This window comes from Myotis nattereri (genome assembly GCF_964212035.1).
Source record: "Myotis nattereri genome assembly, chromosome: X".
In the NCBI taxonomy this organism is placed as follows: Eukaryota; Metazoa; Chordata; class Mammalia; order Chiroptera; family Vespertilionidae; genus Myotis; species Myotis nattereri.
The window spans coordinates 110376947-110398129 of record NC_138078.1 but is presented as its reverse complement, the minus strand read 5'-3'; the positions used below and the strand labels follow the sequence as shown (position 1 = coordinate 110398129).

The 21183-nt window shown below is 44.9% G+C and overlaps 2 protein-coding genes across 2 annotated transcripts in view; one reads left to right on the top strand and one right to left on the bottom strand.

Annotated features, from left to right (window-relative positions):
• The window catches only part of NKAP (NFKB activating protein), a 29660-nt gene extending 27308 nt beyond the window's left edge, over positions 1-2352 (top strand). Inside the window, exon 9 of the mRNA XM_081081285.1 lies at positions 306-2352. Coding sequence (XP_080937411.1) covers positions 306-480 — 175 coding nt within the window. The 3' untranslated portion in view covers positions 481-2352. The remainder of the gene's footprint in view (positions 1-305) is intronic.
• On the bottom strand, positions 1786-20262 carry AKAP14 (A-kinase anchoring protein 14). Its single transcript, XM_081081286.1, has 5 exons — positions 19435-20262; positions 19240-19334; positions 9529-9708; positions 4268-4320; positions 1786-3729 (listed from the first exon to the last, which is right to left on the bottom strand). The coding sequence occupies exons 1-5, from the start codon at positions 20213-20215 to the stop codon at positions 3645-3647; spliced, it is 1194 nt and encodes a 397-aa protein (XP_080937412.1). The 5' UTR covers positions 20216-20262; the 3' UTR covers positions 1786-3644.
• Between the last annotated feature and the right edge of the window lie 921 nt (positions 20263-21183).

Sequence of the window (21183 nt, the reverse complement as noted above, 5' to 3'; positions counted from 1 at the left end):
GAAAGGATTAGTGCCTGGCCAGTGTGGTTCAGTGGTTGAGCATCGACCTATGAACCAGGAGGTCACAGTTTGATTGTGGTAAGGGCACATGTGGAGTTGCAGGCTTGGCCCCTAGTAGGGGGGGTGTGCAGGAGGCAACCGAAAAATGATTCTCTCAGAATTGATGTTTCTATCTCCCTCTCCTTTCCTCTCTGAAATCAATAAAAATATATTTTAAAAAAGAAAGAAAGGATTAATGAGAAATGATGAGAATAACTATGAGAATAATTACCGAGAAATTAAACCAAAAATGAAATTATCTCCAGGCACCGCCGAATGGAGGCTGTGCGGCTACGGAAAGAGAACCAGATCTATAGTGCGGATGAGAAGAGAGCTCTTGCATCCTTTAACCAAGAAGAAAGACGAAAGAGAGAAAACAAGATTTTGGCCAGTTTTCGAGAGATGGTATACAGAAAAACTAAAGGGAAAGATGACAAATAAGGATTTTCAGATTGTTCAGCAGACATTTTCAACAAAAAGTCTGGGTTCCATATATACATACAAAAAGGTTATTATGATCTGGAAATCTTTACAGTGCTACTGTGCCTTCTATTTAATTCTTTCAGTCCTTCAATAAAAAGCTGCTTATTGATATAACTTTGGTATATTTTGGATTGCCCATAAAACTTTCTGGTTGAAAAATCCAAATTGTGAATGAAATCCTACTATATTTGGGGAGGTGACATTGGAGAAGATGTCAGTGAGATGAAAAATAAGTTGCACTGTCTCATACCATGGGACAGTGCTACTCTTAGCTCTCCATGACACTCACCCCCGCCCCAAGTGAACTTGTGGGAAATTATTCCTCTATGTTGAATGTGTTATAAATGGATTGATAGAACCACACAGGAGGCCAGTTTTGCTAACAAAATTAAGGCATTGCTGAAAAAAAGCAAATCTGGGATTTGAAGATTGACTTTATTGTACAATATATAATCTGCCTTGAACACAATGTATTTTGATTTTAGTCCCTACCCTCACCCTAAAACCCACAAACAAACCAAAAAGCAAATTAACCCACAGACTTATTAAATTGAAAATGTGAACATTAGTTTTAAAATTCTTAACAGGTTATTAAAAGTGTTTTTTCCAAATATAAAATATTGGGACGTCTACTATTGTGCCAATGTAAGTACATTATTTTCATCTAAGCTGTACTTGGATCATAATTTGAATACTAGAAATGAATGGGAGTCAACTGTGGTCAGGCATTTAATACGGAAAAAATATAAGTCATTACTTTAACTTGGTTGTTTTATAAGGATGAAGCTAAAATTTTATTCAACATTTTTTGCCTGTCCTTTATGTAATTTTTTGTCTATCCTTTACATAAACCTTTCAGTTTATTTTTTACATCAGTCATGCAGTTTAATCTTTAATTTTATATAGAACCCCCTCAATTTATCACTTTTTTATGGCTACTATTGACTTTTACTAGTATGTTTTGAAGAAATGGAAAATTCTGGGACTGTGAGATTACAATCTTTTTTCCTTCCCTATTTTGTTCAATTTTAGTCACTAGGTCACAAGAGTGAAGCCGGAGGGGAGAGTGGAAGCTTAGGTTGTTTTTGTTAAGATTGTTTTGAGCTGCATTATTATGTGCCTAGGATAAATTTAAATTACCTGGATGGTAAGGAAATTCTGATTCTGCTGTTATAAAATGCCCTCTCCTCTCTCTTTAGAATAAAGTGGGGGGTTTTTTTCAAAGTTTTCAAATAAGGCAGTCAGATTTCTTTTTTTTTTTTTCCTTAAGGCAGTTAGATTTTAAAGCATAGCTCAGAAGCTTTACAATTTTAGCATGTTTTAGGAAAATGTCTATCTTTAACCCATAACTAGTGAACTGAACAGCCACTTGGCATGTAGCAACATTTATGACCCCTGAATTTGAAGTTATTTATATTTATCATCATTGCTGCCTAGTCTAAGAAATCTGTTTTCCAAAAGTTAAAAGGAAACTAGATCCCAAATTTGGGAGTCCTAATCTATCTACTTCCCTGTATAATAAAACCTAAACTTATAATCCCCATTTAAAATTTTTGTTCTCTGAGAACATTATTTTTTATTACTGGTTCCTAGAGACTGAATGAGTTTGTTCTCTTATTTTCAGTACGCAAGATAGTTCAAACGCAACAATTTTGTGATATACTGTGCATTTTCATTGTATTCTTCTGCCTCTTCCAACAAATGTTTGTTGAGTAAATAGAAAAAAATATGTTAATTTATTTCAAAACTTTACCATTTCTTTCATCAGGGTTTCTTCAGGAAAGATGTGCCAAGAATAGTTTCGGTAGCATATTTTCTGGGAAAGGGGAGGGAAGAATAAAAATCTAAAAGTATTTTCTTTTTAGGTCATGAGAGTTACTGCTTCAAACTATGTGTAGTCACCTGAGCCATAAGTCTAATAGGCAGGCTTTTTTCAAAAATACTTTACCTTTTGTTCTCCAAGGAAGACTTTTCTACTTTCCCACCTCCTCCCCTGTTGCTCTAAGACTTTTCCCTCCTTTTTTATTTATTGCACAAATGTAACAGTTAAAAAAAGAAAAATTACCCACAGTCTTACCACGTCAATTGTCTTTAGGGTTCTGTGTTTACTTCCAGTGCTTGTCTATGTAAATATGTATTCTGATGTACCTATAAGTAATCACTTGTAATGTAATTTGTCTTTGGTGTTTTAAAATGTTGTAGCCAGGAAAGACAGCCTCATAGGGTTGATAGGAACAAGTGATAATCTGGTGTGAGGATGGGAAGAAGACAAAAAATAAGTGAGGGTGGAGACTGAGCCTTCCATGTTTCATTGCCCCAATTCCTGCTGCCATCATTTCAAAGCTGTGTTGTGGCAGGCAGCATGCCCAGTTTTAGAATTTTAGAATGTGTTTAACAATGATGCTTCACTCACTGTAAATGAAGGGGTCTGTGAGTAGAGAAACCCTTCAGACTGGTTATAGTATGAGACGTAGAACTGTTGCCATTTTTATGTTCCCCAGTTGTGCCCATAAAGAGATGTATCTGGCCCTGGCTAGTGTGGATCCAGAGGTTAGAGCATCGGCCTGCGCACCAAAGGGTGCAGGTTTGATTCCTAGTCAAGGGCACGTGCCTGGGTTCGTTTGTTCTCTCTTTCTTTCTCTCTTTCTCTCTCTCTTTCTCTCTCTCTCTCTTCTTTCTCTCCCTCCACTCTCTCTAAAAAATCAATGGGAAAAATATCCTTGGGTTTGGATTAACAAAAACAAAAAAAAGTTGTGTCTGGGCTGGACACTTAGCTCAAATGGTAGAAGAGGCAGTCAAGTACTAATTTCAGTTGGTCTGACAGGTGAATTTTAGCAACTCTCTAAACTCAACTTCTATACTTGTAAGACTCTGAGTGATGCAGATAGTGATGGGAAAAACCTTTTAGAAAATAGAAAACAACTTACTGGTTATTCTGTTAGCATGATGGAAGTTGCCAAATGGAAAATGAATGAATGCAAAAAAAATACAGTTGGATTGTGTGTCACCGGTTTATTATTCAATAAATATGTTGTGGTTTGATGTGCCATATGGTGTTTTTAAATACATTCTGATTAGAAATCCAATCATAAAACATTCTGTAAGAGTCAGACACAATTGAATTAGAAGGGAAATGACTTCATTACATTATCTTTGGCCACAACCATTTCCTTCACCCAATTTTCTCGAAAGCGAGTCGTTCCTGGTCTGCGGAGGGAGAAAAACAAACATACCAAAAGCTTTTTAAAATAAACGGAACCATTGAGCCAAAGATTGATTCCCTGTTTACTCTGTTTCATTCCTGGTGAGCAAAAAGCCTTTGGGGGGGGTGGTCTAAGACTGTATCTATTCCTTAGGCCCAGTCAATACAAGAATTAATGAGCTTATATATATTCTTTAAAAGAGCTGCTATACAAATAAAAGAGGTTATTGTATATGAGTTAATTCAATGTAATTGTGAATTTTCTGATAAAAACAATAGACATGACCCACTTTGCCACCACCCTACTCCAACTAATCCTCAAGTTTATAATCACTGAAAAACAAGATACTAAAAAGCAAACAAAAACAATTTTCTAGAACAGTAACAGTGTCCTACTTTCAGTCCATCCTAATGCGTTAGGTGGTCCAAACGAGAAAGGTGACCATTACGTGAATTATCTGTTGCTGTGGGCCTCCTGGATTCCTGGGGTATAATGACCTTTATCTACCACCCATTTCAAATAAGTCTCCAAATGTTCATTACCTGTGAACTAGTGACTGGCCTTCAAACATATAAGAGATGTCAATGGGTGCATCCTAAGAGAGAAAAAGACAGTTGTCAGCCTAGACCAGCCGTGGGCAAACTACGGCCCGCGGGCCGGATCCGGCCCGTTTGAAATGAATAAAACTATTGAAATAAAAGACCCTACCTTTTTATGTAATGATGTTTACTTTGAATTTATATTAGTTCACACAAACACTCCATCCATGCTTTTGTTCCGGCCCTCCGGTCCAGTTTAAGAACCCATTGTGGCCCTTGAGTCAAAAAGTTTGCCCACCCCTGGCCTAGACCCATGGTTGGCAAACTGCGGCTCGTGAGCCACATGCGGCTCTTTGGGCCCTTGAGTGTAGCTCTTCCTAAGCCTTAGGAGTACTCTAATTAAGTTAATAACAATGTACCTACCTATATAGTTTAAGTTTAAAAAATTTGGTTCTCAAAAGAAATTTCAGTCGTTGTACTGTTGATATTTGGCTCTGTTGACTAATGTTTGCCAACCACTGGCCTAGACCAGTGATGGCGAACCCTTTGAGCTCGGCGTGTCAGCATTTTGAAAAACCCTAACTTAACTCTGGTGCCGTGTCACATATAGAAATTTTTTGATGTTTGCAACCATAGTAAAACAAAGACCTATAGCCGAAACCGGTTTGGCTCAGTGGATGGAGCGTCGGCCTGCGGACTAAAGGGTCCCAGGTTTGATTCCGGTCAGGGCATGTACCTGGGTTGCGGGCATATCCCCAGTGGGAGATGTGCAGGAGGCAGCTGATCAATGTTTCTCTCTCATCGATGTTTCTAACTCTCTATCTCTCTCCCTTCCTCTGTAAAAAATCAATAAAATATATTTAAAAAACAAAAAAAACAAACGTAGGTTGTAATATTGTTTCAGTGGTCCCCACCAGTTCTCCCCTACAAAGTTATACTCAGAATTCTGAGCAAGAGCCCTTCTCCCAAGCCCCCTCTTTCTGTGGTCATGGTTTATGGTCTTGCTTACCTCCACCAGCCTTACTTTCTGATCTCTAAACTTGTCATTTATCAAGATAGCTGATGGTAGGATATATGACCAGGAAAAGCAAGAGCTCTGCATATTTTACCTTTTTAAATTACTTCAGGTTTCAAAATCTCTGACTAGATAAGTTTGTACTAGGATAGAGTGAATATTGGACATAATTAGCTCACTATGTGGTCACATGGCCTTAGAGTGAGACAAAACTTCAAATAACTTTGTGAACGGATGGAAAGCAAAAGGGGATATAACATTTTTATGTCTGCTGTATTTCAGGCATTATGCTTGAAATCAACCCTGCTCCTCTGAGAACGCTATGCCTGGATTCATGTTATTTTGACTCTTTTCACACCAGCTATCAACATATTTCAGATTCATGGTCTACCTAATGGCTATAAGCAGTCATTCAAGTATTTATTGAGTGCCTACTCTTTGCCAGACCTTGTTTTACAACAAAACAAAAATCTCTGCGTTTATGGCACTTACATTCTGGTAGGGAGAACAGATGATAAGATAAATTATATAGCATATCAGAAGGTGATAAAGTGTTAAGAAGGAAAAAAAAGCATTGGTGGGTGGGGGAGTAGTGGTAGAAAGTGCAGCATAGGCGGTGAGAGAGCAGGCCATGCACATACCTAGGGGAGAGTGTTTCAGTCAGAAGGAACAGCAAGTGCAAAGGCCCTGAGGCAGGAGTATATTATTAAAGAGTAGCAAGATCAGAGTGGCTGGAGAGAGTAAGTGAGGGAGAAGGAATAGTGGGAAAGCGGAAATAACAGACCAGATCACGCAAGGCCTTGTAGGCCTTTACTACTCAAAGCATAGTTTATAGACCTGTAGCATCAGCCTTGCCTGGGAACTTCTTAGTAATGCAGAATCTCAAGCCCCACCTCAGACCTCCTGAATCAGAATCTTCCAAATAATGTGCATGCACTTTGAAGTTTGAGAAACACATTGCAATATGTTTAAACAGAGGAGTGACATCAATTCATTTATTAAGGGTCACTCTGGCTGGCTGCTATATTTATAGAACAGAGACATGATGAGGGCAAGGGTGGAAGCAGAAGGACCAATTAGAAGGCTATTGAAATAATCTTGATGAGAGATGATGATATCTTGGACCAGGATGGTAGAAGTGGAGTGGTAAGAAATTGTTGGATTCAAGACCTGTTTTTCACTCACTAGGGAGGTGGGACACCAGTGGTGGGGCCCTAGCCCACCGCCCTCAGCAGTGTGTGGCCCTGAGCATGGGTGTCATGGCTCCGGCTTCCTGCCTGGGCAGTTAGCACTCACAGAATAGAACCATGGTTTTTAAAAGCCGGTTATCTTCCGAGGCCTTGTCACCAGGAAGCTACCTGAAGCCCTGATTGGAGAGCGGCAGTGGAGAGCATATTAATAGTAGTGCCTCTTCACTGTTGGTTGCCTGCCTGGGCCCAGTGAGGCACACAGTCTGGGCACCTAGGTGCATGAGCAGCCTGGGAACATGGTCATATACTCCTGCCTCAGGGCCTTTGCACTTGCTGTTCCTTCTGACTGAAACACTGTAGAGGCTGTAGAGCAAGCTTCTTGCCCCCTGTGAGTGAACACTGGCCTAGGCCAGATGCAGGAGATAGCGGGGAGAAGGCCCGGCTGCACTGTTAAGATAGGGAACGGGTTGTTTAAAGGTGGAATGGAGCAGCGAGCAGATAAAAAGCCGTGGACACAGGCTGTGTCCCAGCCACTGAACATCCATTCTGCTCCATATATAATGGAATATCACCCGGCCACAAAAAAGAATGAAATGTCACCGTTTGCCACCACATGGATGGACCTAGAGCAGTGGTTCTCAACCTTCCTAATGCCGCAACCCTTTAACATGCCGGGTACTCATCTGTGAGCGTATCTGCATGTGGGCGGACCCGCCTGGAGACGGATAGAGGAGCAGTGTCTCAGTTCCTAAGACCATCGAAAATATGTGTTTTCCGATGGTCTTAGGTGACCCCTGTGAAAGGGTCACGACCCACAGGTTGAGAACCGCTGATCTAGAGGGTATTATGCTCAGTAACATGTCAGTCAGAGAAAGACAAATACCATATGACCTCACTTATATGTGGAATCTGAAGAACAAAGTTGAAGCAACAGAAAAGGTGGCATGGGGATCTGAAATGAGTGGTCCCCAGTGTGGGGGGGACACCCTGAGGTCTGCACAAACATACTGCACCCCAGTGAGGTTCACACTCAGTAAGGGGCAGCGGGGCTGTGACAGGACCGCCTGCTGGGCTTCTAGTCAGAGAAGAATGGTGCTGAGCCCGAGGAGCCTGCCCGAGCCCAGGGGTGACCTATTCTCAAGGAGCCAAGACAGTTAGCCACAGGCTTTATCTCCAGATGTGGCTCAGAACTCACTAAAAATGTAATCATGAAAGGACGAGAGCTATGACCACGGTGACCCGGAGGACCTGGTCAGTCCCCGGAACATGTGGTGACTCACGGTGACTCACGGTGACTCGGGGCGCTGCCAGTCTACCTCGCCGTGGGCAGCCGCTCTCAGGTGCCTCTGCAGGTTACTGACCCTGCCCAGGGCTGCCCGCACTGGCTGCCCTCCCAGCTCAGCGGCTCAGCCCCCACCCCTCACAGTGCCCTGCGCGGGGACAGCGCCCCCCACCCCTGGACAGTGCCTTGCGCGGAAACAGCGCTCCCTCCGGCACAGTGCCCCCACCCCAGGGGACAATGCAGGGCGGGGCCCAGGGACCCGAGTCCCAGCGCAGCCCCTGGCCCCGAAGGGCCCCGAAGCCCTGGCTCACTCTTTGCGGGCTGCCCCTCAGAGTGCTCAGTGCCCTGCCCACCCGACCCCACTGTCGGCGCCCACTCACGGGTTTGCTGGGCTGCGCAGTCGCTGTGGGGCAGCTCAGGACTTCGAGGAAGAGGCGGGGCTCTAGAGTCCCACGCTGCGCTGGGCCTGTGTACTCAGGTGACCAGCACGGCCAGCGCTGCGACCCCCCCGGCCCACCCCCGCGCGCACCGCCCCCCCCCCGCCCGCGCGCGCGCGCCACCCCGTCCCCCCGCGCCACGCCGCCCCCCTGCCCCCGTGCCGCGCCCCCCCCCCCCCGCCCGCGCCGCCCCCTTCCCCCGCGCCAGCCACCCCGCCCGTGCGCGCCGCGCCGCCCCCGCCGGCGGGCCCTCCAACGACCTGGGGTTAGCTGAGCGGGATGCAGGCCCAGCAGGATGTGCACTAGACATTGGTACTGAGCGCAGTGACCACTGGGACAGCTCCACCCTGGAGCCCATGACCTGTCCCTCCAGGTGCAAGTGCTTCCCTTCCTGTGCACGCTGTTTCCCAATCACTGTTGCTCCCTGGATTCAGGAATTTCTTTGTATAAACTGAACTGGCCCCAGGAATCCCCTTAAAAGAGACAGTACATTGTTGGCAGCCTGGTCGACTTTGTAGCTGTTGTTATAATTAAATGTTGGGGAAGTTTAAAGAACAACAAAAAAAATACCTGTTTTTGAAGGTAGGGCCAACAATTTCCTAATGGATTGGATAAGGGGTCTGAGATAGTTAAGGATGATGCCAAGAATTTTGGCATCAACTGAGATGAGGAAAACTGCAGATAAGGTTTTTTTTTGTTTTTGTTTTTGTTTTTTTCTTTTTCTTTCTTTTTTTTTTTCTTTCTTTTTTTTTAATTTATTGCTTAAAGTATTACAAAGGGTATTACATATGTGTCCATTTTATCCCTCAGATAAGGTTTGGAAGGAAAAATTGTAAGTTCAATTCTGGTTACAATAAGTAAGATGTTTCTTAAACATCCAAGTGGCAGAAGCCTGGGCTGGAGACATAAATTTGGGAATCATAAGCTAGAAGTGACTCATTTACAGCCAGGAGACTGATAAGATCATCGAGGCAGTGAGTATAGAGAAGTCCAAGGCCTAAGTTTTGGGACGTTCTAATATGAAGATTGGTGAGAGGAGAAACTGGTAGAGACTGAAAAGGAATGGTCAGTGAGGCATTAGTCATTAGTCACTCATTTCAATGACCAAATGCCTCAAAACCAGAAGAGTATGTTGGTCTAGAAGCCAAATGGAATGTTTGTTTCATGAAGGAGGGAGTGATCAGCTATGGCAAGTGCTGTAGATGGGCCAAGCAGGATGAGAACAGAAATATGACTATTAAGTTTTACAAAGAAGGGGTCATCAATGACCTTGACAAGAGAAGTCTCCATTTTCATTGAAGTCTCACTAAAGGGAGCAGGGCATAAAGGGAAGAGCTTACCGGAGGTTTGCTTTTGTTGAACTTGACGGTGAAGAAGGCAAAGGCAGAGCTGTATGCCGTGGGTATCTGAGAAGTTGGGACACTCCAGCGTACAGAGTAGATGTAGTGGAAGCTGTGAATCAGGTCTCTCCTCTCTACCAACTTCGTGTAGTGAACCCAACGGTCTTCATACTCCCAACTCTGTTTCACAGAAGAAAGAAAGAGCACACAGAGAAAGGCCTCTAGATAAAGGCAGCACACAACAGTAGGGGTTACAGCCCTGCTTCTGGAGTCCATTTCTAACACTTTTGATTGGGATTCAAACTAGTCAACTTCCCATTATCTCCACAAGTGGAGGAGAAAAAAGGTGGAGCTGAAATGAAATGAGTTACTAGTGCAAAGATCACTTGAGACCAGCCTTTGGACTGTAGATTCACATGCTCAGATGTTGATGTGTACATACACACTGCCTATACATACACACTCACTTTCTTCCATACCCTTACTTGGGAGGCAAGTTTTGTTCATTGAAAAATAATAAGAAAGTGACTAGAACATGTGATCTTCTCACTTTACTCAGGGAGACCTAAAAGTGTAACTAGAAAGTAATGAGGCTGATTTCGCAAATTGTTTTTGAAAGTCAGACTCACTTCATTGCAGCCATAGGTCGTATCCTATATAATAAAAGCCTAATATGCAAATCAACTAATTGGCAGAATGACTGGTGGGCAGGGCCTGCAAGCAGACGGCACCAGGACAGCCAAGGCAGGTGCCAGCAGGAAGAGGGAGGGGTCGGCAATCGGGGAGGGGTGGCAACTGGTGGCAGGGGATGGGGAGGGGAGGGCCAGAGCTGCCCCCTGGTGGTCAGTGCACTCCCATAGGGATGTCTGCGGGGAGCAGGCCTAAGCTGTCAGACATCCCCCAAGGGCTCCCGGACTGCGAGAGGGCGCAGGCCAGGCTGAGGGCCTCCCCACACCAGTGCACGAATTTTCATGCACCAGGCCTCTAGTGTAAAATAAAGTCAAAAAAGGAATGAGTCAGGCAATTGGATCTTCCAAATCCCTCAGATCCCCACACCCTTGAAGAAGCTTCCCCTCCAAATCACAAAGCTTGCCAGCACCTAGGGTCCACGGAAGTCATAATGCAGCCCTGATTCTTAGCACAGGGCCTTGAATGCTATAGGTATTTAACAAGTTCAATTCAACCTAACCCTTTGGGCTGGCTCTCAGGGCACAGGAAACTTCCAAACCAAAAGAGATCCTGAATTGCAGAGAAAAAGGAACCCTCGTACACTGCTGGTGGGAATGCAGACTGGTGCAGCCACTGTGGAGAACAGTTTGGAGTTTCCTCAAAAAACTAAAAATGGAACTCCCATTTGACCCAGTGATCCCATTTCTAGGAATATATCCCAAGAAACTAGAAACACCAATCAGAAAGGATATAAGCACCCCTATGTTTATAGCAGCACAATTTGTAATAGCTAAGACTTGGAAACAGCCTAAGCGCTTATCAGCAGATGAGTGGATTAAAAAATGGTGGTACATCTACACAATGGAATAGTATGTTGCAGTAAAAAAAAAAAAGAAGAAATTCTTACCATTTGCAACAGCATGGGTGGACCTGGAGAGCATTATGCTAAGTGAAATAAGCCAGTCAGAGAAAGATAAATATCACATGATCTCACTCATTTGTGGAATATAATGAACAACATAAATGGATGAACAAAAACAGATCCAGAGACAGAGAAGCATCGATCAGACTGTCAAACCTCAGAGGGAAGGTAGGGGAGGGTGGGGGTAAGGGAGAGAGATCAACCAAAGGACTTGTATGCATGCATATAAGCCTAACCAATGGACACAGACACCAGGGGCGTGAGGGCATGAGAGGAGTTTGGGGGAGGCAATGGAGAGATAAGGACACATATGTAATACCTTAATAAATCCTATATAATAAAAGGACTTGTATTGATGCATCTAAGCCTAACCAACAGACACAGACAACAGGGGGGTGAGGGCATGAGTGGTGGGTGGGGGGGCAATGGGGGAATAGGACACATATGTAATACCTTAATTAATAAAGAAAAACAATTTTAATAAAAAATAGCAACAAAAAAAAGATCCTGAATTAAGATGAAGGTCCATAGAAGGAAGGAAGTGGGATTGTCTAACAATATCATTGATGTGCAGAGGGACTGTGGGAGGAAATGGTAAAATGATTTCCAGCTCTCTTATAAAAAAAAAAAAAGCAGTAGGCTGGCCTTCTGCTTCAGCTTACTTTATTTCAAGTCTCTATCCAATTGGCTGTTTCAGTCAGCCATAAAGGAGCACCAGACTCTAGATTTCTTGAGATGAAGGGCTGTGTCTTCCTACAGAGATCATTCCTTGTAATGAAGTTCAACAGTCAATCCCGTGAAGCCCATAGAAGAATGCCCTTTTTTTCAATCTTTCTATAGTATTTGATATTTTTTTGGCCCTAATGTTTAATCTGTCACATAAGCACAGATTTTGTAGCATTGGACTGGTCCCTAGAGATCATCTAATGAAGTCCCTTACTTTACAGATAAGGATATTGGGGCCTAGAAATGGGGAAGGACAGCCCAACACAACAGCTGGGATGGGGACTCAGGGCTCCCCAACACCCAGCTCAGTTTTCTCTCTACCCCATTAGATGCCTCAGGTCTAAGATTGTCTCCCTCTCAACTTGGTGTGTTAGTGTTTTTCCCCCTTTTGTGAACTAAGGCAGCCTTGAGCACGTTAAATACAACTATCACAATCAAGCCAATCTCTTCCCATTTTTATCACTGTGCAGGCAGCTGACTTTTATGTAACTCCAATGAGTGTGTGTTATCCTTGTGTTTTGTAATGTTTACAGAACCTTGCTTCATAAACTCACTACCAGGAAACAGTTTCTCATTGTGCTACTCTACCATGATGGCTTAGCCCATTACACATTATTAGACACTCAAAATCAACAGGCACTTGAAGTAAATGCACAAAGTTGTTATCAATGCTAAGTGACCTTTGAGCGAGTAGGACTGGGTATTGGAGGGGAGTAGAGAGGTAAGTTTCATTTTCTACTTTGTGCCTTTTTGCTCACTGGGGATTTTTATAATGATGCTTTATTTTTCTTATAAAAATAATTTTATCCCAACCAGTTTTTCTCAGTGGTTGAGTGTTGACCTATGAACCAGGAGGTCATGGTTCTATTCCTTGTCAGGGCACATGCCCAGGTTGCAGGCTCAATCCCCAGTAGGACAGCCGATAGATGATTCTCTCATCATTGATGTTTCCATCTCTCTTTCCCTCTCCTTCCCTTTCTTTAAAATCAATAAAAAATGTATTAAAATAATAATAACAATTTTAACTGTGTTAGGCATTGGAGATTTTCCAGTTTTTCTTCTATAAAGAACTTACGTGTCTATTCATGTTGCCAGATTACATTCCCTGAAGGGAATAAACCAATTATTGTGCCCACTATCAATGTAGAAGCATACTATTCCCTCCCTACAAACACACAAGCCTTCTGACATCAGCTTTAATCATTCTTATTCACCTTGCAATACCTTAAAATCTTTTGGATATGCATTTTTCATTGATAGTAAAACTCTGCAATGTCTTTTTGTCATCAAAAGTCCATTTCCTACTATGGTGAAAAAAGTACATCAGATAGACCTATGATCAAAACTTCATTTTGGAGAACCTGGAGAGCCTAGCAGGAGAACCTGGAGAGAGAACCTAGCGACAGAACTTGGCTGGAGAACCTAGCGAGAGAACATTGCCACAGAACCTGGCTGTAGAACCTAGTGAGAGAACATGGCCACAGAACTTGGCTGGAGAACCTAGACAGAACCCGGCTAGGCTGCTGATCGACTGAACGCTGCCTCCGTGTCATTCCTTCTTCGCCGACTCCATCCACACCTTTGGGGACCCCTGGACCTGATGGGGCTGGACCCCAACAAATTCTGTAATCTAGTCACAGACATCAAAACAATAAAGTTTTGGGAGGAGAAAATGGCGGAGGTATAAACGGATGTGTCCTGTGCCTTGTCCTGGAGCAGATAAGGGTGAGCAGCTGAAACGGGTAACATACAGCCTGAATAGACAGAGGATTTTCAGCTGAGAGACTGTCTGCAGCTGGGAAAGACAGAGAACTCCCAGAAAAAAAAAGGACGGTTGGAGACTGCGGCTGAAACCAATCCCGGTGCGCCGGCTCAGCAGCGGAGACCGCGCCATCTTGGGTAGCTGCTGCCGGCATCCAGAGATCAGCTTCTAACCTGGAAACAGGGGATCTCAAGCAGCGTGACTGCATGAACTCAGATGAGCACTGCTTCTTCTCACGGAAAGTTTTTCTCATTCAAAAAACAAACAAAAAAACCCCTTCATTTTGCTGCTTAAACAAAAAGACTTTGGACATATTGCCCAACTTCTCTGAGCCTCAAGATTCCTCATCTGTAAAACTAGAGGCCCAGTGCACAAAATTCGTACACTGGGGGGTGGGGGAACCCTCAGCTGGTCCAGGGCCCTCGTGCCTGCTTGCTGCTCTCTACCGCTCAACTCACTGCTCCTTAGTGCCACTGCAAAGGCTCCTGCCACCGCTGCTGCACTTGCCAGCCTTGAGCCCAGCTTCTGGCTAAGCGGCGCTCCCCCTGTGGGAGCACACTGACCACCAGGAGGCAGCTCCTATGTTCAGTGTCTGTCCCCTGGTGGTCAGTTCATAGCGACCAGTCATTCCACCATTCGGTCAATTTGCATATTAGGGTTTTATTATGTAGGATAGGATATTGAATGTTAACTGTAAATGAAAAATAAAATTTAAAAAAGAACCAAATAAAATTTTAGAGCTGAAAAAATTTTAATATATATGTATTTTTAATTCTCACCTGAGGATGTTTTTAAAATTGATTTTTAGAGAGAGAAACATCCATGTGACAGAGAAATACCAGTAGGCTGCCTCTGCACCTGCTGACCCACCGGGATCTAACCTAAACCTAAGTATGTGCCCTAACCTAGAATCCAACAGGAAATCCTTTGGTGTACAGGTTGAGACTCCAACCAATTGAGCCACCTGGCCAGGGCAGATCTGAAAAAATTTTTTTACTGTATCTCCAGGCCCTGGCTGGTGTGAATCAGTAGTTAGAGTGTCCTCCCATGCACCAAAGGGCCATGGGTTCGATTCCAGGTGAGGGCACATACACAGGTTGTGGGTTCCATCCCTGTCAGAATGCTTGGGCAACTAATCAATGTTTCTCTTTCTCTTTCCTTCTCCCTTCCTGTCTCTCTAGAATCAATGAAAAGAACATATCCTTAGAGGAAGACTTAAAAAGAAAAAAAAATGCTGGTTTGGTTCAGTGGCTAGTGCTTCTGCAGGCGGACTGAAGGGTACGGGGTGGATTCCGATCAAGGGCACGTACCTGGGTTGCAGGCTCAATCCCGGGCCCTGGTCAGGGATTCAGCAGGAGGCAACCAATTGAAGTCTCTCCCATTCGTTTCTGTCTTTCTCCCTCCCTTCCACTCTCCGGAGGAAAAAAAAAATCAATGCAAAAATGTCCTCAGGTGAGGATTAACACAAACAAACAAACAAACAAACACCCATCCGCAGTGTGATTATTGAAGGAGCATGTGAAGTATTTGTTGAATGAGCGGGAAGGGATGGGACTTTGCTTTCTAACCGCTTTAGCAACTCTGCAAGCCAGAGGGTTTATTTCTTATTTTCATTTTTATTGATTGATTACTTTAGAGAGAGGAAGGGAGCGAGAGACACCAGTGTGTTGTTCCGCTTACCATGCTCTCTTTGGTTGCTTCTTGTCGGTGCCCTGACCAGGATCCCACCCGCAACCTGGCTGTATCGGGAGGCGGTTCTAACCCACTGCGCTGGGGGCTGCCTGTCAGGGCCCCTCCACAAAACCCCTCTGGGCGCCCTGGCCCCTGCTGCGGCCGGAGCTCCTCTGCCGCAGCCGAGGTTTGGGTTCCATTCCGCCAGGGCGCCTACTTAGGTTTCGGGTTTGATGGTGACCAGGACCGTTGAGGTCCGTGTGCTCTAGTCCTTTGGCGGGAGCTGGGGTTCCGGTGCCGACGTGGCCGACTCCGATCCCCGCTACCCCGCCCTCCATGGAGGACGACTCCCACTGTGGCAGCGGCGAGGCCTCCGCCAGCGCCTCCTGCAGGCGCAGGTCGCCCTCCCGGGGCTCGCCGGGTCCCGCTGCTGCGCAATCGCCCGGGAGGCGGATTCCGGGCTCCCAGGGAGAGCGCCCCCTCTTCCTCCCTCTCCCCCCCACCTCCGGACTCCCAGGGAGAGCGCCCCTCCCGCGCCGGACTCCCAGGGAGAGCGCCCCCTCTTCCCCCCCTCCCCACCACCTCCGGACTCCCAGGGAGAGCGCCCCCTCTTCCCCCCCTCCCCCCCACCTCCGGACTCCCAGGGAGAGCGCCCCCTCTTCCCCCCCTCCCCCCCACCTCCGGACTCCCAGGGAGAGCGCCCCCTCTTCCCCCCCTCCCCACCACCTCCGGACTCCCAGGGAGAGCGCCCCCTCTTCCCCCCCTCCCCCCCACCTCCGGACTCCCAGGGAGAGCGCCCCCCGCCCCCACCCCACCCCCGCGCCGGACTCCCAGGGAGAGCGCCGCCCCCGCCCCCCCCCCCCCCCCGGCCGGACTCCCAGGGGGAGCAGGGTCTGGAGGGAAGCACTTCGCTCCGCCTCCCCTCGGGGCTCCCGGGCAGAGCGGAGCGCCCGTCCTGCGCGGGGCTCGGAGGGGAGAGCCGCCCAGGGAGGCCTCTAGCTGGGAGCTGAGAAAGCGAAACTGGAGCCCTTCCTTCCGGACCCCGTTGTCTTCGGGGTCGCGAGGGACAGATGAAGCCTCGGCAGCCTGACGGGCATCTTCAGGTGAAGGTGTTATTTTTTCCGTGACGATAAGTGTGTGTGATCAATATTGTGTCATCATTGTGATGACACAATAACCTGCACTGAGTTATCTGCTGGGAAGGGTGTGCTTTAGGGCATGTGAACGCACTTTATTTTATTGCAGGCAGCCTCACAAGTCCCCCGGCCTCACAGGGCACGCAGCCACGCCCACCCGCTCCAGCGGGTCGTTACTGTGAGGGTATTATATATATAGATGGGTACATTGATGTACTTGCATTCAGGTTTGTTGTGAGGATTAAATGAGATAATGCACATGAAGTGCTTAGCAGAACTTGGCACATAGCAATGCTCAGGAAATGGTAATTCCTTATTTGCCATCCCCTGGTGTATGGTGAACTCTGAGAAATCTGAACTAAGCTTGAGAAAGCTCTCCATCACGAGTGCCTGGCACTTAGATAGTAGACTTCACTTCTAGGGCTTGCTGCATTAGTGCGGCTGGGAACAGGGTGAGTTGATGTCATGAGTTATATAGAGCTTTTAGCTTTTCAGTCACTTTCTACTTTCTAATTGTCTCTACTGCACAACAGCCCTACAAAGTAGATAAGCTCTTCATCTGTGAAAAAATGATGGTATAGAAAGAATAAACTTGTTCGTGTAATTAACACTTATTTCTAGAGCAACTATATGTGCCTGACATTTCTAGGGGCTGGGAACATTAACAGAAGTCGCTGCCCTCATAGACCATATGATCTGGTGGTGGAAGAAAAGCAAAGGGTAAATAAGTAAAATCTAATATCTTAAAGAGAGCTAAGTACTAAAGAAAAAATAATCAGAGAAGGAGAGTAGGTATAATTTTAGATGAGGTGTCTAGGAAAGGCCTCAATGAGCAAATGGAATCTTAACAAAGATCTGAAGAGAGGTAAGGCATGATACCTGAGAATAGCTCTCAGGGGAGACTATTCCAGACAGAGGGAACAGCAAGTGCAGAGGCTCTGAGGTGGGGACATGCCTGGCAGTTGAACAGCACGGAAGCAAGTGTGGCTGGAGTAAGGAAGGTAAAAAGGGAGAAGGTAGTAGGTGATGGAGTCTAAGCAATAAGTTGGGAGGAGGAAAGAAGTCAGATCATGTTAGGCCCTGTAGGCTATTGTCAGGACTTACTCTTGCCTTTTATTCAGAATAACCAGTGAGATTTGTAGGGGAAATTTTTCTTGCTTGTTTTGTTTCCCATTCCAGTCTGATTCACAAACCTTAGGTATAGCAGGCAGAGACCTTTGACCAACCCCAAATAGAGATATGCTTCAGAGCAAGAAGGCCCAAGGGTAACTAGCATTTTGCATCATTCATCTTCACTATGCTCTAGATACCCCCTTCTAATGGGAATAGTGATTTGTGCCAACTGGCATATAAACAAAAGGTGTGGAGCCAGAAATCCCTGACCTTTTTTTCATTCTCACCTGACCAGGGCTGTCTAGGGCTTAGGAAGAAAGGAAGAGAGAGACAGCAAGAAACTTCTCCCAGGACTGGGAGTTTTGCCTCAACCAATTTCAATTGGTCTCTTTTCCGAGGAATTACAGTGAGTAAGGATTTCAGGTCATTCTTCTTTATCCACCCGCCCGTTATGCAAAGCAACCCAGGGCCTTTTCACTAGAGCTGCCAGGTTAAGCCATATGAATGGGTCAGAGCCAGGCACAAGAGAAAAAGAAAAAGGAATCCACGGGCCTGTGCATCTGAGTGTGCAGGCAATATGTTCCAAAGGTACAGTAAAAAGACTTTTGATCCATGTACATTCCCTCTATTAATATAAGCATTCTAAAGGTGGTGTTGGAGCCCTGGCCAGTGTTTCTCAGTGGTTAGAGTGTTGGCCCATGTACCAAAGGGTTGCAGGTTTGAATTCCCAATCAAGTGTGGTCAAGAGCACATACCTGGGTTGCAGGTTTAACCCTCTCCCAACCCCCAGGCAGAATCGGGGCATGTGAGAGAGGCAACCAATTGATGTGTCTCTCTCACATTAATGTTTCTCTCTCCCTCTCTTTCTCTCTCTCTCTCTCTCTCTCTCTCTCTCTCTCTCTCTCTCTCTCCCCTCCCCCTTCCATTCTCTCTAAAAACCAACGGAAAAAATATCCTCAGTTGAGGATTAACAAATAAATAAATAAATATAAAGTTGGTGTTGGAGAACTCTTGTTTGAGAGAAGCAACTCCCTCCTTAGGCCAGTAGGCCCCCATTTAGACTACCAGATGGGAAAATTGCTTAATTGGGAATATCAGATTTTACTAGGAAAATTTAAGATTAGGGTTCACCTTCAAAGACTATCGCATGTTGATTTTGGGATCCAGGTGAGGACATTTAGTTACCTTTTATATCATCTCCTAGGGATTCTGGACTTTAAACTTTTCATCAAAGGAGAGCCTTTTTTCAGTTTTGATTCCCGATTAGAACACATGCCCAGGTTGCTGGCTTGTCCCCCAGCGGGGGGCATGCAGGAGGCAGCCTATCAATAGATGTTTCTCTCTCATCAATGCTTCTATCTCTCTCACTCTCTCTCTCTAAAAAAAAAAAAATCAATAAAAATATTTTTTTAAAAAGGAAGAGCCTTTTTATTGTTCTTCACCTTTTTTAAAAAATATATATTTTATGGATTTTTTACAGAGAGGAAGGGAGAGGGATAGAGAGTCAGAAACATCGATGAGAGAGAAACATCAATCAGCTGCCTCTTGCACACCCCCTACTGGGGATGTGCCCGCAACCAAGATACATGCCCTTGACCGGAATCGAACCTGGGATCCTTGAGTCCGCAGGCCGATGCTCTATCCACTGAGCCAAACCGGTCAGGGTTGTTCTTCACCCTTGTACACCAAGCTGGAGTGGTCAACTAACTTACCATAACGAAGTCTTGGATTTGTTTACGGCACCTTTCTGGTGTGAATTCACCATGTGTGAGCCACTTGATGTTTTTGATGGTGTATTCATCATCTTCTGCAAAAAAAAAAAAAAAAAGATGTGAATTTGTTAGTTGTCTGGTAGTGTGACATTATATAACAAGACAGTCCTTTAGGCACCCAAACGAGATCACTACCTTCCACAGTATTAATAGCTTCAGCGATGACAGTCTCAGTTATATCTATCGCCATGTCATTCAGATTGTCATCTTCTGTTTTTTTTACTGGGTCAGTCGCTCTGCTGTCTATAACTACTATTGTTGATTCATTTTTCTCTCTAACTGTTGCTGCTGGATTAGTCACATAGCTATGTGTATCCATTGCTGGTTCACTCACATAGCTATCTGCTGTATATATTACTGATTCAGTCATACTGCTGTCTGTATAAATTGGTGATTCAGTCACATTGAAGTCTGTATAAATTGGTGATTCAGTCACATTGAAGTCTGTATAAATTGCTGATTCAGTCACATTGAAGTCTGTATAAATTGCTGATTCAGTCACACTGAAGTTTGTATAAATTGTTGATTCAGTCACATTGAAGTCTGTATAAATTGCTGGTTCAGTTACAGTGCTCTCTGTCTCCATTGCTGGTTCAGTCACATTGCTCTCTATTTCTGTTTCTGGTTCAGTCACATCGCTCTCTTCTTCATCCATTGCTGATTCACTCACAACGCTCTCTTCTTCATCCATTTCTGGTTCACTCACATTGCTTTCTTCCTCTTCTTCATCCATTTCTGGTTCAGTCACAATGCTCTCTTCCTCTTCTTCATCCATTGCTGGTTCAGTCACATTGTTGTCTTCTGTATCCGTTACTGGTTCAATCACATCACTGTCTTCTTTATCAACCAATGGCACTGGAAATTCTTTATACACATCTACCATATTATTAAATCTGATACTTCTAGCCTTCTTCATTTTCTTTTGTCTAGAAAAAGAAACTCAAGGAGTTACCTTTTTGCGCACATGCGTACACTCTCCTATAAGTTCAGACTATCTCTTGAAGAATCACAAGAGACAGGAAACGGCTATTTCCTCTAGGGAGGGGATTAGGGGGTGAGGAAGGAGTAAGGCCTTAGTTTATTCTTTGTGCCTGGCCACTGAGGTCTACTTTTTCTAAAAACCAAGGATTTTCAGATTCACATAACTATGAAGACTTAAGATGTAGTAGAATGATTCTTAACTTCTTTGGAGTTCTAACAATACTGATTTCTAGTTGAGTCTTTAATAGAACCTCAAACCCTGCTTTAGGTAACTGAGAGCCCACGACTACTTAAAGATAAAGTGAATGTAAATGATTAGGGGAATACAGTATAGGAGGGGTTGGGTTTTCAGGTTTTTCTCTTGGATTTTCAAGGTATACAATGTAATCTGCCAGAAACTCATTTTTTCCTTAAATATATAAGTATTACCATTGGTAAATACTTCCAGAAAAATGTGAAATGAAAGTGGAGATAAAAAAAATCCTTCCATAGAAGCATCAAACAGACTGTACAACCTATCAGGGAAGGCGGGGGGTGAGAGGGTAAGAGATCAACCAAAGGACTTGTATGCATGCATATGAGCAAAACCAATGGACAGAGATAGTAGGGGGCTGAGGGCTTGTGCTTGGGGGACGGGGTGACAGGGGAGAGGTCAAAGGGGGGAAAAAGGAGACTCATGTAATACTTTAAATAAAGAATTTTTTTAAAAAAATCCTTCCAGCCCAACTGGCGTGGCTCAGTTGTTGAGCATCGACCTATGAACCAAGAGGTCATGGGTCGATTCCGGGTCAGGGCACAAGTCTGGGTTGTGGGCTTGATCCCCCGTGGGGGTGGGGGGGCGTGCAGAAGGCAGCCAATCAGTGATTCTCTCTCATCATTGATATTTCTGTCTTTCCCTCTCCC

Coding starts and splice junctions, on each gene's coding strand:
- AKAP14 (XM_081081286.1), bottom strand. CDS start 20,215: ATGAAGAAGGCTAGAAGTATCAGATTTAATAATATGGTAGATGTGTAT. Junction 19,335..19,434: donor AGCTATTAATACTGTGGAAG/GTAGTGATCTCG, acceptor TTTTTTTTGCAG/AAGATGATGAATACACCATC. Junction 3,730..4,267: donor GGCCAGTCACTAGTTCACAG/GTAATGAACATT, acceptor CTCCCTCCGCAG/ACCAGGAACGACTCGCTTTC.